Source organism: Budorcas taxicolor, chromosome 21 (assembly GCF_023091745.1).
Source record: "Budorcas taxicolor isolate Tak-1 chromosome 21, Takin1.1, whole genome shotgun sequence".
Classification (NCBI taxonomy): Eukaryota; Metazoa; Chordata; class Mammalia; order Artiodactyla; family Bovidae; genus Budorcas; species Budorcas taxicolor.
In genome coordinates this window covers 18,837,761-18,863,993 of record NC_068930.1, presented here as the reverse complement: position 1 = coordinate 18,863,993, position 26,233 = coordinate 18,837,761, and the positions used below count along the sequence as shown (strand labels likewise).

Here is a 26,233-nt window from a genome sequence, read left to right as displayed (position 1 = left end):
ACAGTCAGGTGACCAGGAGTGAGGTTTATTAAATTATAAAAGCAAAACCACTTTTAATAAACGCCATCCAAGAATAACTTTAACAGGATTTTCTTAAAGTCTTTAAAATTCAGGTAATTCTCGATGCAGGTAACACTGTAAAAATTAGTTAAACTGATGAAAATGACCCCTAACTCTCATTCCATTATCTCCAGAGGTACTAGGACAGTGGTGCCAGCCAATTCTGAATGATAACTGCAATAGGAGAGTCCATGATATTATATAGGCTGAAAATACAAGCGATTTAGGTGATAGGGTTCTAACTGTAGCTCTGTGCTAAAATCACCATGTAATCTTGGGCAAATCTTTTAATCTGAGCCTCAATTTCCTCACTGGAGCGACATGATGCACACAGTCACATCTAGCTTGGAAATAAAAGTCATGCCAAAGGGATCCATCATGGTTTATAAAGGAAAACAGATTCCATATAAAAGGAATCCTCCTTTCCCAATGCTGTTGTCATCTAGGACACACGTATCCCGTCAAGCAGATTCTTTTGCCTCAGGAAGGGAATTCTGTCTGGAGGGATCATTTCCCCATCCTTATTTTCCCATATGAATGCTTAAGAAAAAAGAAAGAAATTACAGCTTGAACAAAGTTGGGAAGGAGAGCTTTTACAAATTGCTTTTTACATACGCTAGGATTTCAAATACATAATAATTGCCCATCACACAGAGCAACTGCTTATGTTATTTTTAAGGTTTGCACCCTGAACTGTATTCCAGAATAAAATGGAGTTGTAGAAAGACTGCTTGACCAGGAGACTGGAAACCTGGATTCCACTGACACTGGGTAAATGGTTTAAACTACCTACGTAGTCTCACCTGCAAAAACGGGGATAATCCCACCTGACTCATGAAGAGGATGGGAAAATTACATGAGACAATCTGTTATTAAAGGACTCTGAAAAGGGTAGCAAATCAGGAGGGTGTAAGGTACTATATGAAGGTAGGTCTTCATTCACCTCGGGGCCTCCAGAACCTAGGAACGCCTGCTCTGCTTAATACATGTTAGCCGAATAAAAAAATACAGGAGTGAATGACTGTAATCAGATTACATATACTTACAGCTATGAAATCTGAGCCAAAATATTAGGAGGTCAAGGAATTTTTAAAAAGCAAAAAAGCCAGTAACCGCTCCAGATGAACTGTTCATATCAGTGTTTTACAACAACTGTCAGCCTCCTCCCCTGGCTGTTTGTCCTCATTTAGAAGGCAGCCTTGGAGTAGGCACACTTTTACACAGAGTAGGCATCATGGCACCTGTTCTTCAAACTTAAACTCATCTAGGCAGCCAATGGTTAGAAACCAAACCCTCATTTCCACAGAGCCTGCTTGGCAAACTGAAAGGATGACACCGAGTGCCACAACAGACCCCCAGGCTGAACGACATGTGGAAAGAGTACCAATTCAATAATGATTGTGATCTCTTTAACAGTTAAGTGCTGGTAATGCAGACTTTATCAAAACTTTCTACACTAGAAACAGATGGCTAATCCTATGAAGCACTGTGAAAAAACCTGTGTTGAGACTGTAAGATTTCAAGTTTATTTCTTAATTCAAAATTGACAGGAAATTATTCCCTTCAAATTTTCTAACCTCTCAATTTTATGAACAAATCTGGCCTAAACAAACGTTACACCAGTGTTTACTCACTATGTGACTTATATATCTCATTGTAATCTTTACTCTTACAAATACTCTGAAAGGCAGGTGTTTTACAGATGAGAGAATCAAAGCTCAGAAGGGTCAGGTAACTTGCCCAAGGTTATCCAGGTAGTAAGTTTCAGAGCTGGAGTTGGCACACAGATTTTCCTAATTCCTATAGGAAAGCCTATATTCTTTCTTCTATACCATGGCGTCTCCTGAAAACTTTCACTAACGGTAACACCAAATCAAAAGCAAGCAGACACTGAGACGAGACGAACAGCCCGCCGCCTCACCTCCGGTGGTTCATTTCTGCGTCGCTGGCTGCGTTCTTCCCGGGACCCCAGCTGTGCCTCCGGAAAGGGGACAGAGAGCGCATGGAGCTCCGCACGACAGAGCAGCTCGCGGGCACCTCGGTGATGCTGTCCATCTCCTCCTCCTCCATCTCACCCGAGCCAGTGGGCTCGCTCTCGCTCTCTCGACCCTCAGCTCCCACCCCATGGCTGAAGAAGCCGTTGAGACACTGCGGGTCTCTGGACCTGTTCAAGCTGGAAATCCGGGGGAGGGACACATCACTGCCGTGAGACGAGTGCCGGCCCAGGGACGCCGTGTCATCGGTGGAGGAGCTGGATCCAGTGGTGTCGCAGGCCAACTGCTCCTCCTCGGGCTGCAGAGGAGAGAAAGCAAGCATGGTCGGAAACGGCAGGACTGAGAGGCCTCGGCTGCTCTCCACCGAGTCAGTGCCTCTACAGGGGGTAGGACAGGCAACATCACAGTGGGCTGCAAACAGCTTTCTTTCTTACAGCACAATCACAGATGGACTCAGCCTCCAGTAAAGGTACGGTCCAGGTCCATCCTCTTTCTACCTTTTTACTAGAGGTGCAAAATGGGAAATATAGTGTCTTCCCTTTCTTGCAGAGGAAAAGCTCTAATTCCAGCCAGTTATTTTCAGTCAATACTATCAACTGTAATGAAGGGAACCTATGTCTCTGAGGTTTCTGATGTATGAAAACTCTAAATTCATACCATGTAAAGGTAAATTTTTTTTTTTACAAGCCCTAACTAAGAACAAGGTAGTGTGCTTGGCTACAACAGTGATATACTGAAGTTTATATTCAAAGAGCAAGTCTATTTTCAGTGGCATTTTCAAAAATGCAGAACAGCTTATGATCCCACCTAAAGTCTGCCACAAATGTGCAAATTCTGGGCCACAAATACCTAAATGCAAGAAATTTATCCCCCCTTTTTTCCTTCAACTGAGTACTGGCTGAGTTTTATCAAGCCAAACTGTACCTAAAATAATGAGTCCTCTGCAGTCTTTGATAAAGTGATGGTGCTCTTTCCCTGGCCAACTTCTAGAGCCTACCAGGAATTGTGTCATTCTGATCCAGCAGACCGACAATCTCTACCTGCTGAAAAGCACCAGAACACATCATGTGATGGGTGAGGGAAAGATGAGCGTTGTGGCATCCAAAAAACAGAAGATAAGTAAGTGTCTGAAAGATGCACGCTCACCCTCTCAGCTACACAGGAGGGCACTGTACTGTCTTCGCATCTTTCTTGTGCGTTCTTACAGGACAGGAAGCAGGAAACAGAAACAGACATTGTGATTCCGCCCCCCCCCCCCGCCCCCTTCTTCACAGTATTTCCCTAATTTAGGAGTAAAGAAACTTACAGTTCTTCAAAACAGATTTTAAAAATTATAGCAACTCATGAGCCCTTTCGGAGAAGGCGATGGCATCCCACTCCAGTACTCTTGCCTGGAAAATCCCATGGACGGAAAAGCCTGGTAGGCTACAGTCCATGGGGTCGCAAAAAGTCGGACACAACTGCCTCACTTTCACTTTTCACTTTCATGCACTGGAGAAGGAAATGGCAACCCACTCCAGTGTTCTTGCCTGGAGAATCCCAGGGATGGTGGAGCCTGCTGGGCTGCATCTATGAGGTCGCACAGAGTCGGACACGACTGAAGCAGCTTAGCAGCCGCAGCATGAGCCCTTTTAGTCTTCAAAGAGAAAATCACTCCTATACTAAAGAGGCTGACTCCTTAAAGTCTTAATGAAACACTTCAAAAGCACTCTTTACCTTCTCAGAGCAATCTTTATACCCTTGGGGCTGAATCTCACCAGCTCATAGGAGGTTTTTCTTTCTACTCTCTAGAATCCAGCTTCCCAGCTTAACTGCTCTTTAAACAATCAATGAGGGATGAGACTGAGGGAGATGTGAGGGGCTGGAAAGTCAGGACTCTGAGGCCCAGACCGTCTCCTGGGCTCCCCCAAGTACAGCAGAGGCAAGATCTGAATGCAAGCTGATTTCAGCTTTTAAAAACGCCCTGTTCTATTATTATCTTCATCACTTAAAAAACGAAAACAGAAAGACCCTGTAAGAAATAAGATCTCAGAGTCTATCAGAAATCCTCAGTGTTCCTTTTACTGGGCCACACTGGGCCATATATTTTTATTTTATAGTAAAATAAAACTATACTGAGTAGATTCTAACATAGGGTGAGTTTTGGTTTAAAATAAAATTGTCGATGACTCCTTTCAAGTTAGTGAGGAGTGATCTGGGCATCCTACAGTTTCTATTCCTGGGGCCACTCTCCATCGAGAGGAAGAATATAAATGGTCGTGAACAGCAACTTCAGAAGACACTTTTAGGATGTCTTAGCTTTTTCACTGGACTGGGTTGAATAGTGTCCTCCTCAAATTCACATCCTTCTCAGAATGTGACCTTATTTGGTTGGGTCTTTGCAAATGCTGTTCGTTAAGATGAGGTCATACTTCACACGAGAGTATTTCCTGAATCCCAAAAGAGTAGGATCCTTGTAAGAAGAGACAGCAGCCCCTCGGGTACATGGCTTTTAGGACCCCCTGCCTCCAGAACTGTGGAAGGACAGTTTTATACTGTTTCAAGCCACCAAGTTACAGCGGCCCTAGGAAACTAAAGCTGCCTAACCCAGAGAAGCAGAAGAAATGCTAAAACGTAGACACAGGAAGGAAGGGGTGGATGGAGTCATGTATGGGCATGGCCACCTACTCCCGCATCCTTGCCTGGAGAATCCCATGCACAGAGCAGACGGGTGGGCTCCAGTCCACGGGGCCACACAGAGTCAGACACGACTGACAGGCTAACACACACGCGTGCAGGGAAGCAAGCTTAATGGGGAAACGAAGACCACGTCTGTGCCTGAGGCTGACACACGAATCCGTCCTCTCTCGGGCTTTCAGAACTGCTTTTCCTCCTGCATATAGCAGGATGGAACACACACAGAAACTATCACCTCTACCATAAGCTTCTCTTTCCTTGGGGTTAATAAAATTATGAATATCTGCAAGTGGTGATCAGGCTAGAAAAACCCACTAGGTGTTGGAGAGAACGCCCTCGGGGCACAGAAAGGTGTGAGGGTGGCGGCTCTTTCCAACACTGGCCTTCCGGCTTCAAGGGCAGGGCTGAGCCGACAGACTGACCCAACCACACTTAGGTTTTATTTAATCTAAGGCCAAATAAATTAGGGAAAATAAAATTACAAACTAATTACATAAATAAAAGTTAACGTGGAAGTCTAAAATATGGCACCCCACTCCAGTACTCTTGCCTGGAAAATCCCATGGACAGAGGAGCCTGGTAGGCTGCAGTCCATTGGATCGCTGAGGGTCAGACATGACTGAGCGTGGAGAAGGAAATGGCAACCCACTCCAGTGTTCTTGCCTGGAGAATCCCAGGGATGGGGGAGCCTGGTGGGCTGCCATCTATGGGGTGGCACAGAGTCGGACACGACTGAAGTGACTTAGCAGCAGCAGCAGCAGAAGTCTAAAATGAATGATGTTTATATGATGTTTATAAAAAGCTTGAGAGAATCTATTTCTTAAATATATGTGCAGTATAACTATTACGTAAAACTGAATAGTAATTATGTACTAGATACTCATCACTGTGAGGCTTTTACTAAGGGATTAAGATGTACGATTTTTGTTAATCCTCACAACTGTTTGATTTAGTAGCTATTCTTATTTGCATCTGATGAGAAACCTGAAGCTTAGTGAGGTTACATAATAAACTCAAGTTTCTGAGGGACAGGCTCTTTTTTCCTTCATCTATTCCCCTTTCCAAGCTCTCCAGGTGATTCTAGGCTCAGCTAGGATTCATACACCTAAAATACATGATTTTTATTTGTCAATTATAACTCAATAAAGTTGGGAGCAAAGTCACTGAATGGTACCCTCGAGACCGTGTACTTCATTCTATGTGAATATTATAAAAAAAAAATCTTATAAACAAATGCCGAATTCTAAGTGTTGAGAAGTGGACTGTATTGATATCTGTAACTCTGAAGTGTATTAAAGAAATTAGACGGCTTAATGGAAGAATGAGGGACAGATGCACAATTAAGCAATGAAGCAGATAATAAAAGGTTAACTGTAGAATATAGGTGGTGGGGATTCACTGCAGAATTCTTTCTACTTTTCCATTTCAAAATTTTAAAAATGAGTATTTGGGGGAAAAAAAATGCCTGACTGGCTTTCTTAACCAGAGTTACACCATGCAGGTGTGATACAGATACGTATACAGAGAGGTGTAAACACTATACACGCTTATATACATAGAAATCTAGACATAGCTATGCACTTTGTATCTTATTACTACACCTGAAGGAGTCACCCTTAACACGACCAAAATACTAGTCCTTTAATTTTCACTCATTTATTCAAATACTCATAAATTATTATCTGTTATAGCATACTCAAGCACTTGGCCATGTGCCTTGAAAATAAAAGCATATATTTTAAATGCCTAGTACGTGCCAATCACTTAATCCATCTATGCGCTATACTGATGGCAAGCATCAGCCCCACTTCACAGTTCTGAAATTATAATCATTTCAATACTTGTGCCTTAAGAGTTTCCAGGTTTTCTCATCTGGATTCTGTAAATATATTTACTTGTATCTGAAAGTTTGAAAAACATAAGGTAAATTTTTGGCTTGATGTTTAAGTATTTGAGAGCAATGGACAGCACACGAGATAAAAGGACTTCCCTTTAAGAGCTGGCATGTTGGTGGAGTCACTCTGCTTTTTCTTAATCAATTGCGGGTACTGTCTTATGATTTTGGAAAAAAAAAAAAACACACAAAAAAAACAAAAAACAAGGTGTAAGGGCTTTACTTTTGGGAAAAAGAGGCAGCAACTATTAGTATAATTCTGTGGACTTCAATTATCCTTTTGGATAACAGAGTGGCCCAGATCATGTATTTTACAACCACATTTTCTTTCTTAGCTAGGGCCAGAAAGAACCCTAGGATTTCTTCTCATTTTAAAAGCAAAAATTAAATTTTTATGCTACTGATCTATGGAAAAGCCAAGACCTCAGGAACCAGCAAATATCCATCAGAAAAAAACATGAAGCTCGCAACACTCACCGAAGAGTCATATTTGCCAGGAGGCCGGCATGCCAAGTGGAAACATGAGGTTAAGGTGGAAAGTTCTGACAAACACTGTGGGCTGATGTTAAAGAGCCCTCTGTAAGGCTAAAGTCACACAAGTGGCTACAGGAAGTGACCTAACGCACTACTCATGGTTCACAGAAAAGGATGGTGCAATGCCTTGCCTACAGATTAGTCTTTAGAGAAGGAGTGTGGGAGGGCTGGAGCCTGCAGAGAGACTCCGGGAGGGTCTGATGCTTCACAGCAAACGCTGTGCAGATGACCACAGGGGAAGGCCTCTAGGGAAGTAGCTGATGGCCTGTCTGCCACCACTGCCATGCTTCTGTACACAGCACTGGTTACTAAAGCAGGTGTGTGGAGACTGAGAGCAAAATCAACGAGTGGGTTTCAGAGTTGGGCCCAGCAACACATCTCAGTTTTGTCACTTACTAGCTGAGTAATGTTGAGTCAACCTTTTTACCAACCAGAGCCTCTGCTTCCTCAGGGGTGTAATGAGGATAAAACCACCCACCTTGCAGGGCTGCTGGGAGCACAAAATGAGATCACCTATGTAAAAAAACTTCTGTTCAGTGCCTCACATGAAGTAAGCACCTTGGAAACATTAGCCTGTCTCCTTTTCCTCGCACATGTAAACCCTTGGTTTTGTGAATGTTAGAGAAAACGTGGTTGCAAAACCTTTCCTGGTCACCAACCGCTTTGGCAGGGTGGAGACACTAAGAGGAAGGACCCTCCGAACCTCACTCCCGGCCTCCAGACATTCTCGTGTGAGCGTCAAGAGGAGAGAGCGTCTCCGCCATTTCTAGACTTCCTGGGAACCCCAGCACGGGATGCTGGCCAAAGTTTAGTCAGGGATATGCTTCAACTTTTAAAAATGCTATCTGTGCTGTCGTCCTGGAAAAAACTCCTAAAATCGAGCGCTGGCCATTTTTTATGAACAAAACCTAAGTGGTTTTGGCAGGTTGAAATAATTAAGTAACATATAGTCAATTCTAATTCTCCTCAGCTAGGAAAATCATTCAACCTAGAGATGGCAACATTCAGGGCAAGCTGGCACGCACCTAGGAGGTTCAAGCAAGTGTTTCTTCATGGAGGAAACTTTACAATTGGGGTTAAAAAGTTTTTTACTGAGAAAACTGTCACACGTATATAAATGTTGAACAAATCCTCACGTATCCAGGGCCCCGTGTGAGTGATTACCAATGATTCCATTTTAAAACTGGGATTAAGAGATGATATCTAATGTATTCACCTTTGGAGAGACAGGCACCTAGAGAACGGTATTCCCCTTGGGAAGAAGCAGACACTTTTAGGAGTCCTTACAATGCAAACCTCAAAATCACCCTGGAAACTACCTAAATTCTTTTGGTTAAATAAAGAGATCATATTGATGTTCTCCTCTGTAAACAACTTCAGAGAAGGATAGCTCTGCGAAGCTAGTGGACTTTTCTACTTTACTTTTCCCCCTTCTACGAGGAATAATGACAGGAATGCTGAAGTCCCTGAATCTTTCCAAGGCCCCCTGTGGAAAGAGGCCAAGGGTAAGGGGAGGCCCAGCGGACACATGAGAGCCACTGAGCAGAAGGCAGGGAAAGCGCAGGTACGGTCAGAGAGGCTCACGTGCGTTCCTCACCAGAGTCCCAGAAGGCCTCTGGCGTAGCTCTAGACCCAGCACCATCAGCCTACCTTGGGGACCTGATGAGCCACTGACCCAACCTCCCGCCGCTTCTCTCACGAGTTCCCGCACCCTCACAAGGGCGTCAGCACAGCCGCTGTGTGTCTGCCCCTCCCCTGCTCTCTGTTAAGACAACCTCCTGCAGCAGGTTAACAATACTGTGCGCTGACCCGGCTACAGGAAAGGCCTCTATTCTTGGGAGACAAAACGGACCTTGCTGCAACTAGACACAAACCTGAGTTGAGAGCATGCCTTGGAGCCTCAAATACTATGAAAACGTGAAGTGACTCATGTGGGTGGGTTTGGCTTTCCACCAGGGAGATGGCTGGATTCCCAAGCAGAGATCTAAAAAGTTCCAATTAAGCAGGCAATGAGGAGGGCTGACCTCACTAAGCTCAGCCGTGAGCTTCAGGCCTAAACACATTGACCAGCCAGGACTCTGTGGTGAGCTTATACACATGACATCTTACAGTCTGTCCTATGGTCCTTCCTGCCCCCTGAGAAGTAGTCACTGTCATCTGATTTCTAACTCACTTGAAAGGAACGTCCATTTCTTTAGGGTTCGGTGTGAGCTTCACAACCTGCATGGAACCAGCCATGATTCTATAGAAAAGAAAGTAGTCAAGGCCTCTTTCTAAGGCCTGGCCACTTGGAGCTTCATTCTCCAAAAGGGAGCCTTTACAAGTCACTGAGATCACATAAGAGATGATGGCTAGCTGGAGTCGCACACTGAGGCTGACGGTACCTTGGAGAAGACAATGCTGTCCACGTCTTCACCGGGCGAGTGAAAAAGGTCAGAATCGCTTCCAGATTCTCTTTTAAGGACACCTGGTTTTGAGGCACACTCTTGGCCTAGTCCAACATCCAGGAAGCTGTCACATTCTGAAAAAGAAAATTCATTCAACCACTGCTTTAAAAAAAAATCAGTTTCTTTTCATTCCAGCCATCAGCCTTTTAAATTGATTGACTACCCAATCTCCTTCCCTTTCTATATTTTTTCTTTAAAAAAAATTTTATTTATTTTAATTGGAGGCTAATTACAATATTATAGTGGTTTTGCCATACATTCACATGAATCAGCCATGGGTTTACAGGTGTTCCCCACCCTAAACGCCCCTCCCACCTCCCTCCTCATCCCATCCCTCCCCTCAGGGTCAGCCCAATGCACCAGCCCTGAGCACCCTGTCTCATGCATCGAACCTGGACTGGCGATCTATTTCACATATGATAATATACATGTTTCAATTAAGAAGCTGTAAAGGACACAAATTTAGTAGCTTTCAATTCTCTGTTGATAACCTGAGTCTGTCATATAAATCATGGGCACAAAAAGGAAAACAAACAAACAGTGATTTAGAACTGTAATAACACCTATGTATTTAAACATACATCTTTTCCTCTTGGTAATTAGAGAATTTATTTCTTTTGCCACCAAAATCTGAAGTTCTTTGTTAGGAAACTATGTAATAGGGTTTGCGGGCAATTTCTGTTTTGAGACGTAAGTTCTTTCTGGATCCCACTCCAGTGCTCTTGCCTGGAAAGTCCCATGGATGGGGAGCCTGGTGGGCTGCAGTCCACGGGGTCGCAAAGGGTCGGACAAGACTGAGCGACTTCACTTTCACTTTTCACTTTCATGCATTGGAGAAGGAAATGGCAACCCACTCCAGTGTTCTTGCCTTGAGAATCCCAGGGACGGGGGAGCCTGGTGGGCTGCCGTCTATGGGGCTGCACAGAGTCGGACACGACTGAAGTGACTTAGCAGTAGCAAGATGAAAGACAAAGAGGAAGCATAACTAATAAGCATGCCAGTGTATTAAACTTACAGATTTTATTATGCAATATCTGAAATATAACTATTTAACTTGTCCTAGATAGATCTGATATTGGATGAATAATGTGATGAAGAAAAATACATAATCTAGAATCTGTTTTCAGTTCAACAACTAGGATATGAACTCTGGGGAAGCAGAGGGGGACCTTGACAGAAATATTGTACTGGTACCTCAAAGAATTCAAAAGGCTAAGTATACCTCAGTTAGCTCAGTATTTAACTCATTCTCTCCCTTAACTTTGTATCCAAAAGGGACATATGACCTGTAACAACAGAAATTAAAACACTGGTACACAGTGATACCAAGAAGATATCAGCCTCCTTCAGGAAGGTTTGGAAGATGACGCAATTCCATTCTAGTTGGCATGACGTGTGACTTGGAAAACATATGGAAGTTTATCAAATCTTCAGGTGCTACTAAGTGATGAGGGACAGAGCAGACAACCCAGCTGCCGAGCAGTTCAAGAGAACTCTACCTGGAGGCTTTGCTTGAAAGGAAATTCAAGAGGAGTTGACAGCACAAGGTGATGGCAAAACAAAACCCACTGAGCGTTTCCAGGCCTAGTCACAGACAAAGCACAAGCGTAACAGACAGTGTACCCAAGTCCAGCATGCGGGTGGCCTGGCCATGGCCAGAGGGGCCACCAGCGCTGCACCTCCACGGCGGTGTCTGTTCCTAAACAAATCAAGCTGAAACACTGGTAAACGTGGCAATGAGGTCACGGGAGTGGAAATGCCCGAGACATATTCAGGCTGCAGAGGAGCTTGAAGAAAATGTGTATGAGGACGGCTGAAGGCTCGCGCAGTGAAAGCAGAGCTTCACTGTACCTCGGCTTCCGGGCCACAGGCTGACAGACACCTGAAGTCATCAGGCATCAGGGTCATTCACTAGAAGGGCTGGAGCAAAGAACGCGTGCCTGTGGCAAGAGGTCTCGAAAAAACCGTCTACACAGAAGAGGGAGTGGAGGCTGAACGAGATGATGCTAGTGTTTCTCCTAATTCTTAGAGTCTATGCGTAGACAGTGTGCTTCCTAAGTGGCGCAGTGGTAGAGAATCTGCCTGCCGATGCAGGAGATGCAAGAGATGCAGGTTCAATCCCTGGGTTGGGAAGACCCCCTGGAGAAGGGAATGGCAACCCACTCCAGTCTTCTTGCCCGGAGAATTCCATGGGCAGAGGAATCTGTCGGGCTACAGCCCATGGAGTTGCAAAGAGTCGGATGCAACTGAGCATGCACGCACATCACACACAGGCTTAGATGGTAACTGTGTGTGGACATGTCGGTGTTCAGAGATGAGAACAGAAAGGTTTTCTTATCTAAATTAACTAACAAGTGATCATTAATTAAGTGATTAATTATTAGCCCTGGATTCATGTCGATGTTTGACAGAAAACAACAAAATTCTGTAACGCAATCATCCTTTAATTAAAAAATAAACTTATTAAAAAAATTATCAGCCCTGGATTAACCAGGAATCTAAGCCAAGGTCAAAAAGGCACTGCACTGATACAGGTCATGAATTACTTGTCAACAAAATTACCTTTCCTGTTAGTGAAGCATCTGACTGGGGACTGGGGATTATCCAAATAAAGAGCTGTCTTATGTTTGTGTGTGGGAGGGTAGGGGGCATTTTACAATCTTGGGATAGAAATGAATATATTAAGAGGCAATTTCAACACAGAAGTATTAAAACATAAATCACGCTACAGGAATTGAGGCAGGGCTTACAGGTTAATCTGAAAATGTTTCTGTTTAAAGTAGAAAAGTAGTCCATTTCAATCTTGGTCCAAACTGTTTCTGTGTGTGTTAGTTCAATGGGAATAGCCCTGCTTTTAAAAGCCTGGAAATCACAGGTATTCTAGAATTTTGGGTGTTTCCCCCACCTCACAGTTAGAGTATGTACTAACTTAGGTGGAGTCAGTGGCTGTGGTTTTTCTACTTGCTCCCCCCACTCTCCACCATCCCGGCTTTCCCCACTTGGAAAAATAAAAAACTCCACTCTGTGGTTGAGGGGGAAAGAGCAGGGGAGGGGGCTGTGCAAGAGCAGAAAGGGCTGTCACAGCAACTACGCCGAGCTGCTTGCTGTCCAGCTGGCAGTCAAACAGACCACGTCCAAATTCCAGACTGGAAAACACAGCGGTTCAAGACATTCTAATGGAAAATTCACAGGGAAGATCCAAACTCAGTCCCAGGAGGAACACCTCACCCAGGGAACGAACCCGAGTCTGGGATGGGATACAACGCTGACTGTCGAGCTGGGGCGGAGGGAAGAGGATGAAAACAAGGAAAACGGGAGAGAAGAGGACCCGAAGGCTAATGAAACCCCCACAGATGGAAGTGCGGGGACCCTCGTCTCACATATGCTGGCAGGTTTTCAAAATGGATGGAATCTTTCTTCCTAATCCATACGGTGGAGCATAACGAAGGTATAAACAGGAAGAACCATCACGGGGTTTAGACAGAGTGAGGTGAAGGTGAAGGTGAAGTCGCTCAGTCGTGTCCGACTCTTTGTGACCCCGTGCACTGTAGCCTACCAGGCTCCTCCGTCCATGGGATTCTCCAGGCAAGAATACTGGAGTGGGTTACCATTTCCTTATCCCTGAGGTGGGTACGGCTTCAATCCAGATCTGACTACTGAAAGACCCCCAGGCAAGAAGTCATTCTTGACCTCTAAGACTCAGTCTCCTTACCAATGAAATAGGATAGTATGTCCCTCCCTAAAATAGTTGTAGTGATGGTGAGAAAGAATCTATACACTTAGTAATGGGCATCTGCGCCTCAGCACACAGCAGGCATAATGTGATACACACACCTAGTGGGGTTAGCACTTTGTCACCCTTTCCTTGTGACCTGACAAATGTCCAGTGAGGACACAACACTTTGCAGTGGGCCAGTCCTATTTTATGACCTGTTAATAAATCTCTTACTTTTGTGCCCTGAGCCACCATCTTTCTAAAAGCAAGCAACATGTAATGTGCACTTTCAAAGTGCTTACTGAGTCACTCATATGCAAACAAATTATAGTTGGGGAGAGAGAGGAAACAGAGAAAAGTCTCTCAGTCGTGTCCGACTCTTTGCGATCCCATGGACTGTAGCCTACCAGGCTTTTCAGTCCATGGGGTTTTCCAGGCAAGAGTACTGGAGTAGGTTGCCATTTCCTTCTCCAGGGGATCTTCCCAGCCCAGGGATCGAACCCGGGTCTCCTGCATTGGAGGCAGACACTTTACCCACTGAGCCACCAGGGAAGAAGGGTAGGAAAACTCAGCAGCAGCCCGCTCACTGGGCTTTGCTGAACCACGTTAACCGTAATCCCCATGCACCTATTTCTACTTAAATAAGCGTGCATTTATCCTGGACTGAAGATTACACAAGTGAGAGCAAGTCAAAGTGTTATTCACTCAGTCAGGCCCCACTCTTTGCAACCCCATGGACTCTAGCCCACCAGGCTCCTCTGTCCATGGGATTCTCCAGGCAAGAATACTGGAGTGGGTTGCTATTTCCCCCTCCAGGGGATCTTCCCGACCCAGGGATCGAACTCGGGTGTCCCACACTGTGGGCAGATTTTTTACCATCTGAGCCTCTAGGGAAGCCTGAAGAGTATACAAAGTGACGTTAAATAAAGGTTATTATCTTATTTAGTCTAACACTATTGTTCTCTTGAGCTGCGTTTAAAAGCAAAGGAAACCTGCATGATTGAACATATTTAGAATTCACAAGAAACTATGCCTACAATCATCTCAGGCCTCAAGTTCAGGAGCATAATTAAGGATTTTGTTAAACTGAGGTTTAAAAAGATTCAAAAGAAACAAAGTCTTTCAGGGGGCTGGAGTATGGAGAAAGTCAATGATATTTAAGATTATGCCCTGGGGAAAATGCTCAGGGGTTCAAATTCACCTCTTTAAAGGAGTAAAAATAAACTGTGGCACGTGGAGAACCTTCCAGTGAATATTCTAACTGTGAGGCAACCTCCACAGGGCAGATAACTTCACAGCTTGAGTGGCTGAGAGCAACTGCACTTCTAGAAAAAGCCCCTCACAGCTAAGGAACTAAAACAGTGAGTAGTATACTTTCAAGTAGAAGATTCTAGGGGATTAGATGGGGAATGGGTCAGCTACAGCTGGGAACAAGGTCAATCTTACAATATTTGGAGACCCTAAACACAACAACAGCATGATAATATTCTTTAACTTCTGTATGAGAGAAAAACAGAAAAAAAAAAAAAACCTCTTGTCATATTTGTTTCCAACACTTTCTTTGGAGCAAAGTCAGAGGGTTGAGAATCAGCAAGAAACTTCTCTTTAGGAAGAGGATTTGAACCATCTTGTTCTTAAATTTCCTCCTACTGCCATATATCCACAGCTAAACTGTTTCTAAAAAGACCAGTAAATGAGAACTCAGTAATTTTTAAAGCAAGTCAGGAAAAATTGAAAAGGTTAACAGAGGTTTTGTTGGGTAAAGCAGACTCAAGAGCCCAAAATGCAAATTACCAGCTGCAACAAAAGGCATAGGGTACTTGAGTTACTCACCAGTCATTTGGATTCTTCCCTTAAGGAAAGCCAGTAGGCTTCAGGGATGGAAGACAATAGAGCACAGACATTAGGAACAAACCTTGCGTCACAGTGAATTAGTGGCTCAACTCGGGTAAGAAGTCAGGACTCCTAACAACCACAAAACATGTACTGTGTCATTAACCACCAAGGTCTTAAGGGCCTTTTACCCTTATCTAATGTCACCAATACCTCGTGAGTGCTTAAAGAAAGCCTCAACTGCTGACAGTATTTCCAAAGATTATGATTCTCAACCTAGGCTACACAGCAGAGGAACCAAAGGCTCTTTTAGAGATCTGATGCTCAGACCACACCTCAGCCTAATTAAATTGGCATCGCTAGGGGGTAGGACCCAGACATCAGTATATTTTGAAAGCTCCCCAGGTAATTTCAATGTGCAGCCAAAATCAAGAGACCTGGGATTAGTCCTTAATAACATATATTTATAGTTTTATCATATTAAGAAGCCATATCACATGTACATATATGCACAGCACATATGCCTTCACAGATGAATTAATCAACTATAAAGCCACCTGTGGAAACTTACTACTAAAATGAAATGTAGGTAATTACACCTTCATTTTCAGCTCTGAGATAGATAAAAGGCCTAGAAACACAAATCACGTAACACTCTTCTCACTTATGCCACTAATGCTCATGAAGGACAGATTGCCAACATTCTGCATCAGAGTGGGATGGTGGCTCTGGAAGAGGGACATTTTGGATGTAGTTATTCAAGCAAACCGGAAGATGGAGAATCCCCGCTTACCTGGGCTCTGCGTGGGAGCCAGAAGAGATGCTGCGTCAGGGCACGGCTCAATGGTACACCAGTTTTCTCGGTTTATCTGGAGGGAAAGAAAGAGAGACTGAGTAAAAGTCAGGCATAAAAAAGGGAAACAGAAAAAGACATGCAAAGAGGAAGATATGGTGCGGCCAAGGGTAAGATAAAGAAAAAAGAAGTTAACAGGCAAAATGGACCAAATGTTGAAATATGTATCTCACATCCTGGTTTGCAAGTCAGAAAAAAATGCAAAAATAATTCCTGTTTATTCAAGGATTACTATACGTTGGGTACCAGGTTAAGAATTCTACAAACATTATTTCATTTCATCCTAAGAATTCTACATATATCATTTCATTTAATCCCCACACTAGCTCGAAGAAGTGTATTATTTCTCTTGCCAAAGAATAATTAGGTTTGGAGGACCTACATTTGTCAACTTCTGATCTTTGGTGAGAAGATGCTAAAGTATATGGGTGAGAAAGAACAGCAGGTTTCCCAAACATGCTAAGCGAGATAAGGTAGAAAGCTATGGGGCATTCTGTCCAATTACAACTGTCTGACAAAGAGCAAATGCAAGAAATTAAACAGCTTGCAAATGAACTACGCAAAACCTAGAGCCACAGGAAACAAACACCAAATCACTGACTCGTTTCAGCTCTTTTCCCAGTAGAGACGAATGGAGGCTGGGACCAGGGGCCATCATCACTGTTTCAACTCCTGGTGTGTTACAGAGTGATGCCAAAAATTTGAAAGTGATCCTTGAATGGAAAAAAATATTCAGCAGGTTCCCTGGGATTATGCGAAGTATCCCCTTTCAAAATGCAATTTGAGTGTGTATGAGGAAGAAACCTCAAATTTGGTAACCTTAACAAACCCAATCCCCATCTTTCAAAGAATAGAAACAGCAAATTTTCCTTAAAAAACAAAACAGAACCTTTCATTTAGAGAAGGATTTTCTGACTTTGAATTGTGCCTCACTTGAAATGAGCCAAATTTCACTTCCAGTGAAGTAAGTTTCTCTGTCAACAGGAAAAGCAAGGATCCATAATTACTGTACTTTTGCTCCATGAACACAGCAACAAATTTTAAATAGGTAACACAAATTTTAAAAGCAGACCCTTTAACAACAGTGAAGAATGCAGAGCAGCTCTGAATTATGAGGACATTGCTCTCTCCCAGTCCATGACCTTCAACACCTCTCCGGTCAACATTTTAGGGAACTTTGTTAAAACTCTTGATCTGAGAATGTTTTCATCACCTTTTCAGACAATACTCTATGGCCAATGAGTAAAAAGAATCTTCTTCATTGTCAATACTTGAGGGACGAACTGACTTCACTTTTCATGTCATTTTAGGCATTTGTGTGTTACAGAAAATGAATTACATATTTTGCAAAATAATACAAACATATAAATCATACAAAAAATAATGTATCACTTCACAAAAAAGTTAGCAGAGTATTATTTAATATACAATAAATATTGAAAGAAAGAAAGTCAAAATTGAATCAAATCCCTTTAATGGAACACACTGATGTCTGAATAATAATGAGGAGAACATACTAGTGACGGGAGACAGCTCCTCAAGGATCTCCCTGTGAGTGTCTAGTGAGCAAAGGACACCGCCTGTGCTGTCATTCTAGGCTGTCTTGTTAAGGAGGTCTCCATATCACACAGCCTCGGCAGACAGAGATACTGTTTCTTTCTGTGTGATGACAGATGTGTGAAGTCAGAAGAAAAGTGAGGGAGGCTTCCAGCACACAGTAAAAATTCAGGGGTCCCACAGCTGGGGTTCCTCAGCTGTAACACAGCATCTCCCCGGGCCCCTTGTGTTGCCCCCGTGGGAGCAGGGCGGCAAGCAGCACCAACAAGAAGCTGATGCTCAGGGTGCTTTCTGACTTCAGACAGCAGCCATGAAACTGTCAGGCTGACTTGGTAGCTTGCAAGTAGGGTGAAATCTCAGACCCCATCACAGTTTTGACAATTCAGTTCAGTTCAGTTGACAACTAGTATATATTAAATAGTACTGATATACTTAAAGGTAGCAGTGGCCAAAAATCTCCTGATGACATCTATGTGGCGAAAAGCTTTAATGATTCAATGTTTCATAGAGTGGTTGTGCCTGAGTGATCATAAAGAGACAACTAATATCCACTCTAACTTTTGTGTAGGTTCCTGAATCTTCTTTAATGACTACTAACTGGCTATATCCCAGTACAAAATGTCTTTGGTGTTGAAAAAAAAAAAAATTAAAACTTAAAGAAAGAAACCAAACTGGAACATTATTGTTAATTAACTCCAGACTTTGGATTTCATTCCTTTTTCCATTAATGTTCTTTATTGTTCCAGGATCCAGTCCAGGATCAGCTAGTTCAGTTCAGTCGCTCAGTTGTGTCCTACTGTCTGCGACCCCATGAACTGCAGCACGCCAAGCCTCCCTGTCCAACAGCAACTCTTGGAAAAAACCCATGTCCATTGAGTCGGTGATGCCATCCAACCATCTCATCCTCTGTCATCCCCTTCTCCTTCCACTTCAATCTTTCCCAGCATCAGGGTCTTTTTCAATGAGTCAGCTCTTCGCATGAGGTGGCCAAAGAATTGGAGTTCCAGCTTCAGCATCAGTCCTTCCAGTGAATATTCAGGGCTCATCTCCCTCAGAATGGACTGGTTGGATCTCCTTGCAGTCCAAGGGACTCTCAAGAGTCTTCTCCAACACCACAGTTCAAAAGCATCAATTCTTCAGCGCTCAGCCTTCTTCACAGTCAACTCTCACATCCATACATGACCACTGGAAAAACCATAGCCTTGACTAGACGGACCTTAGTCGGCAAAGTAATGTCTCTGCTTTTTAATATGCTGTCTAAGTTGGTCATAGCTTTTCTTCCAAGGAGCAAGCATCTTAATTTCAGGGCTGCAGTCACCATCTGCAGTAATCTTGGAGCCCCCGAAAATAAAGTGTCTCACTGTTTCAATTGTTTCCCCATCTATTTGCCATGAAGTGATGGGACCAGATGCCATGATCTTCGTTTTTTGAATATTAAGTTTTAAACCAACTTTTCACTCTCTTTCATTAAGAGGCTCTTCAGTTCTTCACTTTCTGCCATAAGGGTGGTGTCATCTGCATATCTGAGGTTATTGATACTTCTCCTGGCAATCTTGATTCCAGTTTGTGCTTCATCCAGCCCAGCATTTTGCATGATGTACTCTGCATTAAGTTAAATAAGCAGGGTGACAATATATAGCCTTGATGTACCCTATTTGGAACCAGTCTGTTGATCCATGTCCAGTTCTAACTGCTGCTTCTTGACCTGCATACAGATTTCTCAGGAGGCAGGTCAGGTGGTCTGGTATTCCCATCTCTTAAAGAATTTTCCACAGTTTGTTGTGATCCACACAGTCAAAGGCTTTGGCATGGTCAATAAAGCAGAAGTAGATGTTTTTCTGGAACTCTCTTGCTTTTTTGATGACCCAATGGATGCTGGCAATCTAGCATACCACATTACATTGTGTGTGTGTGTGTGTGTGTGTGTGTGTGTGTGCAATTTTGCATTTTAAGACCTTTATTGAAATATATGACAAAGGTATGTATAGTCAAAGCTATGGTTTTTCCAGTAGTTATTTACAGATGTGAGAGTTGGGCCATAAAGAAGGCTAAGCATGAAAGACTTGATGCTTTCCAGTTGTGGTGCTGAAGAAGACTCGAAAGTCCCTCGGACTGCTAAGAGATCAAACCAGTCAAAGCTAAAAGAAATAAACTCTGAATATTCATCAGAAGGACAGGTGCTGAAGCTCCAGTACTTTGGCCACCTGATGCAAAGTGCCAACTCACTGGAAAAGACCCTGATGCTGGGAAAGACTGAAGGCAGGAGAAGGCGGTGTCAGAGGACGAGATCGTTGGATAGCATCACTGATTAAATGGACAAGAGTTTTAGCAAACTCTTAAACTCTCTATCTTCACTCTTCCTGATAGTGAAGGACAGGAAGTCTGATGTGCTGTTTCCACGGGGTTGCAGAGAGTCAGACATGATTCAGTGACTGAACAACAACAAATTGAAACATAACTCATATACTCTAAAACTCCTCTACTTAACTGTCTATTAAATAGTCTATTCAGTGGTCTATTGTCTTAGCACAGTTGTGAAACCATGGCTACTATCTAATTTTAGAACATTTTGATGGCACAAAAAAGAAATCTTGCATCCATCAGCAGTCACACCCTACCCCAAACCCCTCCCCTCCCAGTTCCAGGCAACCATTAATCTACGTTCTGTCTCTATGTATTTGCCTACTCTGGACATTCTGTATAAACGGAATCATACATTTTGATGTCTTTGGTTACTGGCTTCTTGCACTTAGCTTTCAAGGCTCATCTGTGTTTTAGCATTTTATCAGTACTGTACCCACTGCCTAATAACCCATAACACTGTATGGATATGCCCACACTTTGTGTATTTATTCTTCAGCTGACAGACATGTGGCTGCTTTCACTTTCTGGCTGTTATGAATAATCCTGTCATGAATATCCACATACGAGCACTGGACATGTTTCACTTCTGTTGAGTATACACCGAAGGGTGGATCAGCTATGTCAAGTGACGATACCTTTAGGTTTAATGAAGTCTGAGGGCTTGCCAGACTTTTCCAGAGTGGCTGTGCCATTCGACATTCCTACCACCAGTGCCCGAGTGTTCTAATTTCTCCACACCCGTGCCAACACCTGCTGCTCTTACCTGTTTCCATGTATCCAACTTGGCAGGTGTGAATGGTATCTCATGTGAGTATATGAGATACACTTTCAACTCTTCATTTTTTTAAATATATATTTTATCAAAGTACAGTGGACTTTCAATGCTTCAGGTGCCCAGCAAGGTGATTCAGTTATACACATACACATGTATTGTTTTTGAAATTATTTCCCATTATAGGTTATTACAAGACACTGACTGTAGTTCCCTGTGCCATACAGTAAACCTCTGTTGCTGGTTGCATTTTTTTTTTAAATTAGAAATCTAGCATTCTTTTCATACTAAGTAGAATCAAAATGTCATAAATTTTTTCAGTAGGCAAAAATTCACAAGTTTTCTAAAAATATATATATTATACATATTATGTATATATATGTATACAAAAGCTTTTCTACTAAGCTTGATAGAGGCTTGAGAAAAAAAATTCAAAAAAAAAGATGGAGAAACTGGAAAACAAACTAACTGAAATCAGAGCACTGAATATGAAATAGAAAAAGTGAGACAAACTAAATAAAAGTAAATAAAAGATGATCACGTAGTTCAGCTGGCTTTAAACATGACTGCTCACTGGAAACATACTTCCAACTTTTCTTTTAAAATGGAAACTGTTTTTTAATCTATTGATTACTTCCTAGGAAAAGGAAGACTCTATGAAGACATAATGCTGAACACCCTCAGATTTGTTTCTTTCATTAAACAAAAAAAGTACTAAATATCCTCAATGTATCAAAACATTTGTGTCAAGCCTTAAAAGCAGTAGCAGTAAAAGAACTGAGTCCTCTAAGAACTCAGTGGGTGTGAGAGAGACCTGGAAAAATTAAGTAAATACCTCTGCCACAGCATTCTGCACCATTCAGCACGGAGATGAGTGTGGACAAGGCATCCTGTGATCGGTAGAAATGGGAATCAGACTGGATGAGACATTCTAATGCCAAACGATATCTGAAATTCCTTATACATTTCTGCCCAGGTCACAAACGTAACACACAGAAACACTGGGCCAGATAACAGCTCTTCTCTTTCACTATACACAAGGCATTATTGCACAATACATGTTGGGGAGGAGCCAGAGACTGCCACACCCTGTATAAGCAGAAGAATTGAGAGACTAGAGTTTCAGGGAAGTTAAAAGCAGAGGGCGGAAGACAGAAGGTAGGACCACAGTGCCAACTGCTGCTGAGAAGTTGGAACTGATACATTTTTAAAAAGAAGTCACTGAACTGGGCAACCGTGAAGTTTATGGCGACTTTGGAAAGAAGAGTTTGAAACAAGACAGGTGATACCAGAATTAAAACTGTAAAACATCCCATTGTATTTCTAAATTGATGGTACTTTCAAGTTTGCAGACTACTGTCGCCTGGATGGGACCCTTTGCCTGTCCCATTGGGAGGCACGTCGCCAGTTTTGAGACGAGGCCACATGCTGAGTGAGGCCAGATTTGGGAATGGTAGATTTGTGTGCCAACTATATTGTACTGGTAACTGCATCTGCTCAAAAGACCGTAAGCTCCTTGAGAAGTGAATCCTATCTTTAAAAATTCCACAGATCTCCCCATGAGTGCACAGCAGATGCTTAGTGACTGATCTTCGAGTTTATCATCCTCAATGATTTTTATATAGAACTAAAGGGAGAACCTTTGAGATGATCACCCTGCCTCCCTTTATCAGATCCATTAGAAAGGGGGGCGGGCCCAGCAGGTGAAGGGACCTGAAGGAGGCACAGAGCATTCAGAGGTGGAGTGAGGACTCACTTTCTCTCGCTCCCAGTCCGGTGCTCCTTCCCCACCCTTGCAAGTATCTCTTCTGGTTCTTCACTTTGTCTCAGAATTCAACAACTGTTTAAACAATTTTTAATAGCAATATGAAACTGAAAAAATCTGGCAAAGGAACATTTAACATCTCTGGAGATTACTGGCTGGAAAAGAGAGTCACTGCTTAAATTAGACAAAAATATTTAGAAAGTAAAGTATTATAATGAGAAAAATAAAATATGAACCTGGGGGTGCCAATTTTCGGAACATCAAAATGCTGTAATTGAAAGAAATGTTTTGCTTGTTTGGCTTGGCTTCGTCTGCTTTCAGGAGCCTCCGTTTTCAGTCACTAACAGTTAATCACCAACGATTTGCTGAGCAGGCTCACCGCCTCCAAGCACTCAAGGAAACCTCAGGAAACCTGACAGCTCTGCAGCTCCCGCTAGTTCCTTCTGTGGAATCAGGACTCATTCACAAACACTTCCAACTAAAACCTACGCTGAAAATCAATATGATTTCAGGTAAATCAGAGACTTCCTCACCAGGAAAGGGTGAGTAAATCTAGCCCAAGAAGCCTTCTTCCTATTGCTATCTTGTTGATTAAACCACACAGCTGGCCAGCCAGCTTTTGGGGAGGACCATGCCCACTTTAGGCAAGAAACAGCGTCAAGGTACAGCAGGAGAAAGACGAATCGTGACCCTGGTGACAATCTGCACAACAGGTCCCACAGTTTAAAAGTACGAGGAAGCCTCCTCCATTTAAAATGTTAAGGATCGACTTCCTTGGTGGCTCAGCGATTAAGAAGCCACCAGCCAATGGCATGAGACACGGGTTTGATCCCTGATCTGGGAAGACCCCACATGCCGTAGAGCAACTGAGCCCATTTGCCAGAACTACCGAGCCTGTGCTCAAGAGCCTGGGAGCTGCCACCACTGAGCCCACGTGCTGCAAGGACCAAAGTCCACGTGCCCTAGAGCCGTGCTCTGCAATGAGAGAACCCACCACAGTGAGAAACCCGCAACTAGAGAGCAGCCCCAACCCCCCGCCCCCGGCACCAACGAAGACCCAGCACAGCCAAAACTAAACTAACTATAAAGCGTCAAGGGTTATACCCACCTCCACATCGCAGGACAATGCATATACCCACATGGGCCCACAGATCATCCAGCCTCACAAAATAGCTCCACAGGCATGGACTACAGACTGGACAGTCCTTCCTGCCATGGAAAAAAGAGGCTGAGCAAGGCCACCGGGACACTTCAGAGCTGGAGTTCGTGGCCTTTGGTGGCACAGACTCCTTCAAGGATCTGACGGAAGCCAGGGACTGCTCTTTCCCAGAAACACGCATGTGTGTGTCCAGTCAGCGGTTCTGGAAGTGGCTTCACAACTCAGAGTAGAGACTTGTCCTTACAAGTTTTTGAGGAGCACGAAAAGCCCAAGGTGGCCAGAGTATGACTGAGGAAAGAATGGGAGACATGGCAACCGTGAGTCTCCACCAAGGTGAGCCCCTCACCCCAGTTACATAAGCAAGGGAGTAAAAAAATCGGTATTATCCTAGGAAAACTGTAGCAAGTTTTCTCTTCTACAAGACAAGAAGGAAGGAAAGCATGGAACAACCAGGACACAGCCCAGTAAGAGGAATCTAGGCAGCTCCGGTCTGGAGGGTGCGTCCCTGGGCTGGGAAGTGTGACCCTAGTGGGACACCGAGGAAGCAGCAGGCCAGTGAGCTGGCACAAAAGGCAGAATCCACAGAAATGAGAGAAGCATAAAGACTCCACGCTTAGAAACAGACAGGAGATCCAGAGCAGACGGTGGTGGTGCCTTCTCTTTGAGTCTGAAGTGCCAAGATGTCTTTCAGATGCTTCAAAGTCATCGATATTGAGAGAAAGACTGGAGCTAGTTTCATCTGCTCTTGAGTAAAAGGTGGTGAGAAGAGTGTGAAATGGAGAGGGAGCCGCCTGGACGTGCCAAGAGGGAAGACACGCTGCTGGTGGTGCTGGTGCGGGTGACACACAGCGGCAGGCGAAGAAGCCGGGCAGGCTGGCTGCGTGCAGGCAGGACCAGCACAGCAGCGAGTGCGCAGTCATGAAGCGAAATAAATCAAAACCACAGGCAGATACTGCATCACACCTGTCAGGATGGCTCTCATTTAAACCACACACACACACACACACACACACACACACTCAAGAAAAAAAAACAACCCTCCAGAAGATAACCAGTGTTGTTGAGAATGCAGAGAACTGAGACCTATGTGCACATAAACTCTTGGGGATGTAAAAATGTGCAAGAAAGCACAGGGGTTCCTCCAAAACTTAACCAGAATCAGCATACGATCCAGCAATTCCCCTGCTGGGCACACCCCAAAGAACTGAAAGCAGGTACTCATACTTATAAATCAACATTCACAGCACCACCATTCACAATAGATAAAAGGGGAAAACAACCCAACTGGCCATCAGCAGATGAACGGATTAACAAAAGGTAGTATACACATGCAATGCAGCAGTACTCAGCCTTAAAATAAGGAGAGGATTCTGATGCCTGCTTTCACATGGATAAACCCCAAAACCATCATACTCAGTGAAACAGGCCAGTCATGAAAGGACAAATACTGTGCAATGCCACTTATACAAGATACCTAGGGGAGTCAAATTCTAGCGCCAAAAAAAATAAAACGGTGATTGCCAGGGACTGGGGGCAGGGGAAACAGAGAGTTACTGTTTATCGAGTACAGAGCTTCGGTTTGCAAAGATGAAAAAGTTCTGGACGGTGGTGATACGACAGCTGCACGGCAACGTGAACGCACTCAATGCCACTGAACTGGACACTCAAGTGTGGTCGACGCTACATATTTCCTTACAATGACAGCAACAACAGAGTGAGCGTGCGGCAGCTCCAGAGAAGCGAGCGTGTTTAGAGAAGAGCGGTCAGGCGGCCCACAGCTGGAGGCGGCGCTGGTAATCTGGGCCAGATGCTACCAGTCGTGGTCAGTGCCATTAACCAGAGGACAGAGCGCGCAGACACGGGTGTGGAAAGAATGTCGAAACTGGCATCAGCGTTTGCGACCACATCCTGTAGGCAGTGACAGCAGCGCCAAGCAGATCATGTTCACGCGTGACAAGTACTGCGCGGAGTGCATACAAGTAAGCCGTTCAAGAGGCAGAAGCTGAATTACAAAACCTCTCTCTCCCCTCCCGCCTGGCTTCAGAAACACTGGTGTGGCCGATAAAGTGGGCCCCGTCTCGGGTCTATTTTTCAACAACTCCACTGTTTCTCACTCATACAATGAGGTAACTTAAAGGCCACACACCCAACGTGGCTCCACTCAAACATTTTCAGGGTGCTTGCTACAGACCACAGGAAATGCCAGGCCCTGATTATACACACATCTCTTCTCATGGTAGTCTCTTTACCAAAAGGTGACCTCTAAGACCCAGGTTTCTACATTACTGGATGACGGACTGCTCTCTGTACCACTGACACTCTTCTTAGCCATCTTGAGACTAGGCTTAGCCAGAAATTCTGATTGCCAGCCGAGCTAGGAGATGGACTAGAAAGAAACAACAGTGTTGAGACTGCTAGTAATTTGAGCTTAAGAGGAAAACAAAGGTAATAATTAACAATAATAAGGCCCTTTATCCAGGTTTTGCTCTATGGAATCTCTGAACTATTAGCAAAATACAAAACTGGCAACTGATTAAATGGGTAGGAGGAGTAGATCAAAACGATTCTGAAATTCTGTTTAGCAAGCAGCTGGAAATGAGGAAAACAGAG

The 26,233-nt window shown here is 43.8% G+C and overlaps 1 protein-coding gene and 1 non-coding gene across 2 annotated transcripts in view; both read right to left on the bottom strand.

The window, feature by feature from the left end:
* The window catches only part of AKAP13 (A-kinase anchoring protein 13), a 318,409-nt gene that overhangs the window by 77,006 nt on the left and 215,170 nt on the right, over positions 1-26,233 (bottom strand). Inside the window, exons 9-11 of the mRNA XM_052660082.1 lie at positions 15,947-16,022; positions 9,543-9,679; positions 1,982-2,352 (exon numbers count right to left, since the gene is read on the bottom strand). Coding sequence (XP_052516042.1) covers positions 1,982-2,352; positions 9,543-9,679; positions 15,947-16,022 — 584 coding nt within the window. The remainder of the gene's footprint in view (positions 1-1,981; positions 2,353-9,542; positions 9,680-15,946; positions 16,023-26,233) is intronic.
* TRNAW-CCA (transfer RNA tryptophan (anticodon CCA)) lies at positions 13,801-13,872 on the bottom strand. The gene has a single exon. It is a non-coding gene; the product is annotated as a tRNA-Trp (tRNA).